General features: G+C 43.0%; 2 protein-coding genes across 3 annotated transcripts; both read left to right on the plus strand.

Moving 5' to 3' along the window:
• Positions 1-6003: 6003 nt before the first annotated feature.
• On the plus strand, positions 6004-8669 carry LOC123395757 (acyl carrier protein 1, chloroplastic). Of its 2 annotated transcripts, XM_045090788.1 has the most exons (4): positions 6004-6240; positions 7324-7434; positions 8003-8143; positions 8230-8669. In XM_045090788.1, exons 1-4 carry the CDS (start codon positions 6172-6174, stop codon positions 8356-8358), a joined length of 450 nt encoding a protein of 149 aa, XP_044946723.1. In that variant the 5' UTR covers positions 6004-6171; the 3' UTR covers positions 8359-8669. The 2 variants fall into 2 exon arrangements, with proteins under 2 accessions (XP_044946723.1, XP_044946724.1); XM_045090789.1 differs by lacking the exon at positions 7324-7434 and having other exon boundaries at positions 6044-6240.
• A 1271-nt stretch (positions 8670-9940) lies between these two features.
• LOC123395347 lies at positions 9941-11027 on the plus strand. Its single transcript, XM_045090342.1, has 2 exons — positions 9941-10275; positions 10530-11027. Exons 1-2 carry the CDS (start codon positions 10015-10017, stop codon positions 10797-10799), a joined length of 531 nt encoding a protein of 176 aa, XP_044946277.1. The 5' UTR covers positions 9941-10014; the 3' UTR covers positions 10800-11027.
• Positions 11028-11662: the final 635 nt, after the last annotated feature.

Below are 11662 nucleotides of genomic sequence, written 5' to 3' on the forward strand. Positions count from 1 at the left end.
GTATGTATCAAACGTCACAACGTAACTGAGTGACTATAAAGATGCTTTACAGGTATTTTCGAAGGTGTTCGTTGAGTTAGTATGGATCGAGACTGGGATTTGTCACTCCGTGTGACGGAGAGGTATCTCGGGGCCCACTCGGTAATACAACATCACACACAAGCCTTGCAAGCAATGTAACTAAGTGTAAGTTGCAGGATCTTGTATTACGGAACGAGTAAAGAGACTTGCCAGTAAACGAGATTGAAATAGGTATGCGGATACTGACGATCGAATCTCGGGCAAGTAACATACCGAAGGACAAAGGGAATGACATACGGGATTATATGAATCCTTGGCGCTGAGGTTCAAACGATAATATCTTCGTAGAGTATGTATGATCCAATATGGGCATCCAGGTCCCGCTGTTGGATATTGACCGAGGAGTCACTCGGGTCATGTCTACATAGTTCTCGAACCCGCAGGGTCTGCACACTTAAGGTTCGACGTTGTTTTATGCGTATTTGAGTTATATGGTTGGTTACCGAATGTTGTTCGGAGTCCCAGATGAGATCACGAACGTCACGAGGGTTTCCGGAATGGTCCGGAAACAAAGATTGATATATAGGATGACCTCATTTGATTACCGGAAGGTTTTCAGAGTTACCGGGAATGACGAATGGGTTCCGGATGTTCACCGGGGGGCAGCCCACCCCGGGGAAGCCCATAGGCCTTGGGGGTGGCGCACCAGCCCTTGGTGGGCTGGTGGGACAGCCCAAGAAGGCCCTATGCGCCATAGATAGAAAATCAAAGAGAAAAGAAAAAAAAAGAGGTGGGAAGGAAGAGAAGGACTCCACCTTCCAATCCTAGTTGGACTAGGATTGGAGGAGGACTCCTCCTCCCCTTGGTGCACAGCCCTTGGGGCTCCTTGAGCCTCAAGGCAAGCCTCCCCTCCCTCCTCCTATATATATATGGAGCTATTAGGGCTGATTTGAGACAACTTTTCCAAGGCAGCCCGACCACATACCTCCACGGTTTTACCTCTAGATCGCGTTTCTGCGGAGCTCGGGCGGAGCCCTGCTGAGATTAGATCACCACCAACCTCCGGAGCGCTGTCACGCTGCCGGACAACTCATCTACCTCTCCGTCTCTCTTGCTGGATCAAGAAGGCCGAGATCATCGTCGAGCTATACGTGTGCTGAACGCGGAGGTGCCGTCCGTTCGGCACTAGATCGTGAGACGGATCGCGGGACGGTTCGTGGGATGGTTCGCGGGGAGGATCGAGGGACGTGAGGACGTTCCACTACATCAACCGCGTTCACTAACGCTTCTGATGTGCGATCTACAAGGGTACGTAGATCGGAAATCCCTTCTCATAGATGGACATCACCATGATAGGTCTTCGTGCGCGTAGGAAATTTTTTGTTTCCCATGCGACGTTCCCCAACAAAGTGGGGGTACGTGACGGTGCCCCCACTCCCCCCTGCGGTGATTTAAAGGCCGGGCGCTGGAAACGAGGCGGCAGGCGTGGGAATAGAGGCGACAAACTGAAGATTTGCAATGATGGCGCATGGATTTTTGGGATAACTAAATGGCGGTGCGAAAGATCTGTTGGGTGGTTGCATCATTAAGTCCCGACATTAGAGGGAAAAGGTGATGTCATCAAAAATTGCTTGGCGGCTCAAAAAATTCATGATGGATGGCGGCTTGTCGTTCGTCAAAAGATGGGAGTGATACAAGTCGCCCCAAAATGAGTGGAAGTTTATTGGCGTGAATAAATTCAAGTCGATCTCAGGCCTAATGTTGGGGATATTACCTGCGGTGTAACCCGCCCTAACTGGGCCGGGTCACTGAACGGGCGACTCATCCTTTGGTAATACGAGCCTTGGCCCAGGGGGCCTAGGAGCCGGATGGCGGTTCAGGAGCTATGCAGAGAATAGGCCGCCAAGGAGGTTTCCAGTCTTGGGAAGCATGGCGACTTAGAGATATGGAAAACCACGATCTGTAGCATGGCTAGGACTCTTGTAAACCCTAGGGCCTCGACCTTTATATAAAGGCGAGTCCCTGGGGAGGATAGGGCAAGTTAGAAATCATCAAGAGCTAGGTCAGGCGAGTTACGCCCTCCTTGTAATCGAAACCATCATCAATCTACACAAAGCAGGACGTAGGCTTTTACCTCCACACAAGGGGCAGAACCTGGGTAAATCTGAGTCTCTCTTTTGCTCACCCCCTTTGAGTCGCCACCAAGGTGTGATGGCTCCTTCATTAAGTCTTTTCACGAGGACATGTGCCGTGACAAAACCACGACATTAGGGATTACCTTAATGATTTCTAATAGTTGTCGATGCTTTCTAGAGATCCAATCATAAGTTCATATGATCCAAGTATGAAAAATATGTTAGCTCATGCCTCTCCCTCGTATAAATTTGCAAGAATGATTACCGATCTTGTTATACATTGCCTAGGATGATTCCGCACACCATACCATAATTATTCCATACCCGCTATTTGTAATATATTGTGATATATTCTAACTTTATTTAGGCAGCGACTATTTTCATATTTTTGTTCTCAAATTTCATGCAAAGCTATCCACTTTATACCCACAACGCAGATTTATTTCTCGTTACTAGATAGAAGCAAAAGTTTGGTGTATGTAGAGTCGTATCGGTGGCAAATAGGACTTGAGAGAATATTGAAATTACCTTTAGATCCTTGTGGGTTCAAGCCTCCATACTTATCACTTACATCTTTGGAAAGTGCTACGATGATTCCTTGCACTTGGGGATTATCAGTTCTCACAGAGGGAAACACTTAGCTATAATATGTTGCATCATCCCCTCCTCTTTAGGGAAAAACTCAACGCAGATCACAAGTATCATGAGGCTAGTCCTTCGTGGACGTAATCCATGTTGGAATAGACAAGGTTGCTTCTTCATGGACCCTTCGTGGGCGGATCCCTTCATGAACTCGCACAACCGTTATCCTTCGTGGATTGAAGTCTCCATGAATGTGGACATACGATAGCACCACCTATCGGAACCACGCCAAACATCTATGTGTCTTCGTTGGGTTTGATCTTCCTATCCCTCCCTTTAGTTTCACTTGCAATTTCAATACTTTCTATTTCACTACTCGTAGACTTGCATGTGTAGGGTGTGATAGTCTTGGTAAAATCACTAAAACTTGCCAACCGATAAAATTGGGAAAATGTTAAGTTTTAAATTGGTCAAGTAGTCTAATCACCCTCCCTCTAAACATACTTTTGATCCAACAACTATTTAAGTCACATGGTCATCATGACAAAAGATAATCTTAAAAAATGAATTGGCAAGCATGCATTAAGTGTTTCTTTTGTGGTTATGGAGTCAGTTCGACATCTATTTATTCATTTCCCACTTGCCAAGCTATTATCGCTATCGCTATCTGTCCATATACCTTTTAATCTACGTCCACCCATAAGTTGTACATATATGTTTAGGAACTAGTTAGTGGGGGTGCATCCCAAGTTGAAGTCTAAATCCGTGCGGGAATTTGCACTCTGCATTAGGCCATTTGGATCATTCAGAATGATTGTATTTTTAACAGAATAGAAATTCGAAAAAAATGTTGGGCATCTTCAAGGCCACTAGCTGGATCCATATATGGTCGTTACTATGAAAGGAGAAGGATCGGGCGCCCCACGGACTTTGCGTGTAACAGATGGGAGATGGTCTCTTTGGGATTTGTTCAACCGATTTCGTTGGCAGACTACTAATAGGATTTGTGATGCACGAGGATCATTTTCATACGGTCTTTTGAAAAAAAAATTGTCCTAGGGGGAGCCATGTGTGGCAGTTATTGTGATCATATGATGAACACTAAAATAATAAATAAAAGGTTATGTGCATCACCCGATGTAGAGACCGAGGGGTATACCTCTTTTCAAAAAGTAATTTGTATTCTATGAACTAAATTATTGCATTAATTCTATTTGAAGAAATTACTCTACTTCTCTCTTCCTGACTGTGAACATCAAAACAACTCAATGCTCTAAAAAATAGTCTTAGTTGACATTGGTTGGGATCAGTTTGTTCCCTAGAGAGGTCGTAGTTATAGGAAGGCTCATGTCATTGGCACACATTACCTAGATTCATCCATCATGCCATTTGGTAGAATGTTTCACCATTATCACACCATCTAAAGCTAGGGATGAGGGCGCCATCACATGGGTTGGCAAACTCGTTGTGTGAGAATTGTAGCCATGTCTAAAACGCTAACAATGTGAGGACAACATGCCTTGGGTCTCACATAGCACCGGCAAGCCAAGAAAATTTGGTTCAAATCTTGTTGATATGCCACCAGATTGGACATGTCACACCTTAGATCTTGCATATACATCAAGAACATCATGGTTTCAACTTTTTTGACGTGTCACAAGATCTAACAAATCAATCTTTGGATCTTGCAGATGCATCGTTGAATTGAGTATTGTGACTTAGATGTCATCAAGGTGCCATCGAAACGAACACTTGTGCATTAGATCTCACTTGGCATCCACTAGATTAAGGCCTCCATTGCCCACATCTCGTTGCATGACCAGATGAAGGATCACATACTTTTTATCTCGTGGTTATGTCAATGGATTAGTTGCATTGTGTGTCATCATCAAGGACTCCTAAATCTTGTGCCTGCATATTAGATTAAGGACAACATGACATGGTGTCACACCTTTGGATCGACGATGCCATAGCTTGAGTTTTGCATTAGCAACACTGAATAAAGGGTGTCATGCCCTCGATCTCTTCGTCACACCAAACGATGAGGAAATTTGCAGTTTAGATATCCCAAATTTATCTCTAGATCACCAATCAAGACCCTCAAATCTCAAAATTGCATTGTCGGTCCAAGGAACCCCCTTTCGCCACCAAGCGATGAAGGAGGATGGTGTGAGGGAGTTGGATGTCGGGGTGGATATTGTATACGAAGATGTCAAGACAGGCTCAACGCGAAGTGAAGGGCGATGTGACTTGCATCATGATGCACCTTGAAGTTGTAGCTTAGATCTTATATTTGCATCATTGGGTTAAGAGTGATCTAGTGGTTGGCTCTCTCGGGCGTACTAGAAGATAAAGTAAATTATGGGTTCGATCTCCCGGCTTGAACAATAGGTCATGGTTCAAGACCCTTAGATCTCGCCATGGTATCGTCGGTTAAGGAAGACCCCTTTCAGCATTGAGAGATGGAGGAAGGGTGTAGGAAATGATTTAAGTGTCAAGCTTGTTGATGTATAAGATAACGATCAAATAATATTTAGGGCATCATACCAATGATTAGATTTCGTTTAGCCTAGTGGTTGGAATGCTGATGTGCGTCTCACTGCACCAAGTTCAAACCCCAAATCCGAGCATGGGTCCCGCATCTTCTTCTTAATAAGAAAACCCCGCAAGGCTCCTCCTTTGTTGGTCTAGATTTTTTTAGAACATCTATTTCTTGGAATATTTTCCGGTAAGCGATCAAATTGTCACGTAATTTTACATAAATTGTCATTATTAGTAGAGAAAACGCTGCCATGTAGCGGAAAAAATACCATCATTTTTTTAAATCGCTATCCATGTGATCCAGATCCAATGGCTTTGGAATTATTCTGTGGGACCTTCCCTATATATATATATAAAGAATATAGGTACGGCGAAAAAAAACAAGCGATAGAAAGAATGATGAGGTAGCTCACGAACTAGCTAGGCTAGCTAGATTTTCTCCTCCGAATACTTGATTGAATCCCCGGCTGATGCGTTGATTTCCTTGTTTGTAAACGATGCAATGATTGTTATGACTAAGCAAAGGGGGTTTTGATTATAAAAAGAAAACAAGTGGTGTTGAAGAAAACCTGCAAACTTACAAACTTTACAAATGTGGCATGCCATGTCACATGTATATCCATTTTGCACATCCACGATTGAGATATCCCTGGAGATATACTTTGATTTTTTTCTTCCTTCCATTTTTCTCTCGGAGTATAGTGCATCAGCGTTCTTTTGGACACTTTATCCTAAGCCTATCTATTTTATCTCCTATCTCCACTATAATTGCCACCAGTGGTTGGTAGCAGCTCCAGAGCCAAGGACCTCCCGAGCAGCGCAGCACTCCACCTACCAGCCGGCCTCTTCCCACCGCCCCCAAATTCTACCGAGCAGCTCAGCCGGCCAACCCATGGCGCACTGCCTCGCCGCCGTTTCCTCCTTCTCGCCGTCCGCCGTCCGCCGGCGGCTGTCCAGCCAGGTACCGTTCTAGGACTGACCTCTGTCTTGTCACAGATTTGGTCATTTGCATAGTTTTAGTTTGCGATTCATGAGTTTCCTAGGCTGTTCCTGTGTGTTTCTTCCAAGTTCGTGGTTGATTTGGTCGAATACTTGGAAGAAAAACTGAATACTCTTTCCTGGTTTGATTCAATAGTTCACTGAGTAGCATAAACATGCTTCCTCTTTTGCTATCTTGGCGATGTTTCTCATATGCCTGTATTTTCACAATAAGTGTTCAAAAAATACCCCATAAATTGTACATATTGAGCACATCCTGAGATGAGTTCATATGTTCAGCCCATATATTCATTTATGCGTAGAGAGAAATAAGTACATTTGAACTAGTATAGTATAGTTAGAATAGGCACACAAGCTTCAATTTGTTACCTATGAGGTTAATTACCCTTAGACTGGTGGGATTTTTTGCTTATTTACACATAAAAATTTGCTGGTACTATATTTACTAGCAGATGTTGACAATTTTATTTACTTTAGTATACAAACTTCAAAGATTCCAAAATCGCATCGTTTAATGTAACCGGCATTGCAACTGGATCTGGATGTCTAGTAGGGCTTATTTTAAAATTTTGAGTTTAGTATTCTAATGTAGCCTGGTTCAGAAGATGCAAAGCTCTAGGAAGCCACCCAAGCACACCACATGCTTCAGATCTTGCTGAATTAGATTGACAGTTCTTTACCAATGCGTTGCTCTCCACATCGATGTTGATGCGTTAGCCAAATAGAAAATGCCGGCCTTTGTTTTATAAGTGCATATTGCCATAAGCTTCCAGTCTGACTTTCCGGAATCCATTTCCAGAGGTATTTTTGGGTTCAACTTCAACATGATTAGTTTCATGTCAGGCCTGGTATTTGAGAAGCTTAGTTGACGCATGTTGCATTCCGATCCTTGTGTATTGCACCAATGTCTAGGTTAAATTTCGTTGGTCAACTGCACATTATTAATTTCAAACAGTTCATGCATTTTTTTGCTGTAGTACTTTTTTTCTGTGGTCTGTGAGTTTGAACAGTTCAGTTATCGAGAAAATTTATTGGTTCATTGCAGGTGGCTAATGTAGTTTCGAGCCGGAGCTCAGTTTCTTTCCATAGCCGGCAGATGAGCTTTGTATCCATCAGTTCAAGACCGAGTTCGCTTCGGTTTAAGATTTGTTGTGCGGTAGGCATACGTTTTCTTCTCTGTCAATGACGTGGCTGTGGCAATAGTAAATGTTTGCTACCATGCTTTCATGATATCTATATTTTTTTCCGAACCTCTGTACTTCTATAGGTGGCCAAGTGATTCACTCAGGCTCTTATTGGCTAGCACCATAGATGGTGGGCTAGGCAGCCTGGGTTCGATCCAGAACTCTTATCTTAATACAACTGATGTCTAGTTCCTCCTAAGTATCCATCATTTTTTTAATATTTTCTATATTAAAATATGTAAGCAAGTTTGAGATTAAAACGGTAAGGATTGCATTGGCAGTAATTAAAATATGTAAACATGTTTGAGGTTAAAATAGGCGATAATTGTTAACAAGGACAGTAAAGAAAGCATTAAATATGGTCAAGTCTTTTCTCGGCAAATGTTCTCTCAAATTGCAGACTAGGCACCATAATTGAAGTAAAACTCTTCCTTAGACAATGTTATCAGAAAAGGATAGCAAATGTTTCAGCTTTATTTTTTTAGAACCACACTCGATGTACTGATGTGAGGTAATGATGTTCATTCGTTTCTTGAGCAGGCCATGGGAGAGGCACAGGCCAAGAAAGAGACAGTCGACAAGGTTTGTATGATAGTCAAGAAGCAGCTGGCAGTCCCTGATGGTACACCTGTCACAGCGGAGTCGAAATTCTCCGAACTTGGTGCCGACTCACTAGACACGGTAAATCCGCAACTCCCCACCCCGCAGAAATGGCAGTAGCCCGAAAGCAGCGCCATTCATACCATAACACCGATTATGTTCTGTAGGTTGAGATTGTGATGGGCCTCGAGGAAGAGTTCAACATCACTGTTGATGAAACAAGCGCGCAGGACATTGCAACCGTGCAGGATGCAGCGAACCTTATCGAGAAGCTTGTGACAGAGAAGACCGCATAAGCGCCTAGGTTCATTGGACAGCTTTAGAAGGCAAAGGTGTCATCTGGATCTGTGGACTTCTGATTTTTCGGTCGCATTTGGGGCGAGAGAAAATAATTTATGGACAGCTTTGCATTCAGTCTATGTTGTGTGTTCATTGCCATTTGTTCTTTCTTCATCCTCTCGAGATTTTGTGTTGTTGCTGCGGGTTAATTACCCAAAGGCTTCATAAACAAGCTAGGACCATGTCCTAAGTTCGAATTCATATGTGGTGTACTATTGTTATAGAAAAGCTAATGGATCTATGAAGATTGAAGAGTCGTTGCAGTTTTTATCTTTTTGCATATCTGAGAAGTTATACAGCTGTGAATATATTATTTCTTTTCTTTCATACCACAGCTATGACCCATTTCTCATAAAAAAGGAGGGTCTCTGATTCTTGGTTCCACCATAAGGGCTTGTTCAGTTGGCAGGGAAGTAAAGGGGATTTGACAGGGATCGAGAGAATAAAATCCCTAACAAGTCAAAATCCCCTCCAATCCTCCCCAATCCCCTTGGGAGAAGGATTAACCGAACAAGGCCTAAATTTTCCCTTCTTTCATATGATCAGTCCCTTGCTAGATTATTCTCGCGTGCATCATTATGGTGTTGTCTTGCTGAACTTCAGAGAATCAATCACATTATAGCACCCAAAATAGAAAAGAATCAAGCACATCTACTATCCCCCCTCGAACTAATTTGGGCTCACTATGGTGTTATCTTGCTGAACTTCAGAGAATCAATCACATTACAGCACCCAAAATAGAAAAGAATCAAGCACATCTACCATCCCCCCTCGAACTAATTTGGGCTCACTTAACCGTAAGTTAGCAACACCTAGGGCATTTTAGCCCTTGTCCCCTGCAAAATTCGATATGCTTTTGTGTTATAAAGTGTATACCAATACAATTTTAGTTTAGAAATACTCCCTCCGTCCCAAAATAAGTGTTGCCGCTTTAGTATTAAATTTGTACAAACTTAGTACTCCGTCTGTAAAAAAAATATAAAACATTTAGATTATTAAATTAGTAATCTAAACATTCTTTTATTTCTTGACGGAGAGAGTACTAAATTTGTGATACTTATTTTAGAACGGAAGGCATAAGAAAGATCTCAATTATGAAGGAAAAAACATATTTTTATAGTGCACGGGTCACAAATTTTTATATTTGCAAATCAACATTAATATGCATCATTTTTTATTTGAACTAACATTTAATATGCATCCTTAATACCCAAATGTACAACCCCTTATTCAGAATTTTATAAAATATATAATTTTGCTTTCCAATAAACCGAGGAGGGACACTAAAACAAGCGAAGAAAACAATCAGGCGAATGTAGTTTAGATTAAAAAGAGTAAAGACTTTAGAAGAAAACAATGGACATTATATAGTAATACCCCCTTTGTTTCAAAATAAGTGTCTCAACTTCTAGTACAAAGTTGTATTAAGTTTGAGACGGTTATTTTGAAACGGAGAGAGTACACTAATTTGGTTTTTACAAAAAGAACTTGGAAAGGCCGGCTTTGAATTTAGGAAGCTGAAAATCCTTCTCAGAACAACACACACACACACCACGCCTCACCTCTCCAGAAAAGGAGACATAGAAGAAGAAAGAGAAAAAAGAAGAAGAAAAATGGCATCTTCTACCTCATCCTCCGCCCTTCTCCTCCTTCCTGGCCTCGCTTCTGTTTCTCCCTCGAAGGCGCGAGTTTTCTTCGCTTCCCCCATCAGCCCCTCCTCCCCACTCTCGACCTCCACCTGCATCAACGCCTCCTCTCCACGGCGGTCCTTGCCCCCTGCTCCTCGCGCCGCCGCCGGCGGCGGTGACAAGGACAACCGCGTGCAGGAGCTGAGGGTGCCTGATTCTTGGCTCACGCCTGCAGGAGCAGCGCAGGTTTGCATCCATGATTCCACCTCCGCCATCTCATTTAATCTTGTAGCAGCACCTTCCTGGTGATTGTGTTGTTTTGCTCCAGTTCGTGGGTAATACATGAGTAATCTAGGGATAGGGAGGTGAACATGCTTATCTAATGATGCCTATCAGAGACCAGTTGCATTTCTTATCGAAAATATTATTAGCTCAAGTTTTGATAGGCCATTTGCAGAGTCATTGAACAAGGCCGCCTCCATCTTTCCACCTCTTACCAGGAATCTGAATGGCTGAGGGGAACACTTCACAAGTGGCTGGACGACGAGTACTGCCCGGAGCCAGCAAACGTGGACATCAGCAACACCGCCGCAAGGTCGTACCAAGAGTCCCTGACGGCGAAGCAATCTGACGTGGGAGAGATCCTGATGAAGATGGTCGGGGATCTGCAGGAGCTGTCGTACCAAGAGAGCTTCCACGGGGCCTTCTCCGCTGCCAACGCCGCGGTGCGCTTGATAACGCAGAGGATGGAGTCGTCAGCCGGTGACTGATCGTTGACGGACACAGCTGGCCGATCAGGCAATGGCTGGCTCAGGTCTGGCTGCCCCGAGCATCCTCATGTTTAGCGTTTCGGGGTGATGCGGCATGTTTGTCCACGGGAAGGCAATCTGAATCTGCTTTGTTTCACGGGGAAAATGATGTAATTCTGATGCAGATTAGCTTGTGAATTACCTGGTGTTGGCATTGGCAAGTGGTCTATCCAATTTGAATCCAAATGACATACCGTGTCCTGCTCGACCTAAGTTAATACTCGCTCCATCCAAAATTACTTATCATATAAATGTATAAAAATAGATATATTTAGAATTAAAATATATCTAAATACATTCACTCCTATGACAAGCATTTTTGGACGAAGGAAGTACTATGGACGATGCGTGAACCATCAGAGTTGATGAATTGAACGGCCGAACCATCAGACTTGATGAATTGAACGGCCGAGCGACACCTAATATTGCAACATAATATTGTAAGAAATTTTGGCAATATGATTAATGTTGCAGAAAATTTTGCAACATAGATCGAGTTGTAATTTTTTTTTCTCAACATAAGTCTTGTTGCGATTTTTTTGCAACGGTGGTCTTGTTGCAAATTTTCTTTTGCAACAGAGATCTCGTTGGATTTTTTTTTACAACAGACGTATTGTTATAACTTTTTTTTGCAATAAAAACATTGTTGTAGAAACCACTAGCGCAAAGTGAGCAGCGACACGCATCGCGCGGACGATACGACAGATGCTAGCGTGCAATCCGTCCGCTACAGCCAAGAATTTTCCTAATAGTATGTCACATGCTATTAACTCGATCAGATCTCTAGCCCTAGGCCCCTAACCCTAGGTGACACAGCCGCCCCC

This window comes from Hordeum vulgare, chromosome 5H, assembly GCF_904849725.1.
Source record: "Hordeum vulgare subsp. vulgare chromosome 5H, MorexV3_pseudomolecules_assembly, whole genome shotgun sequence".
Lineage (NCBI taxonomy): Eukaryota > Viridiplantae > Streptophyta > Magnoliopsida > Poales > Poaceae > Hordeum > Hordeum vulgare.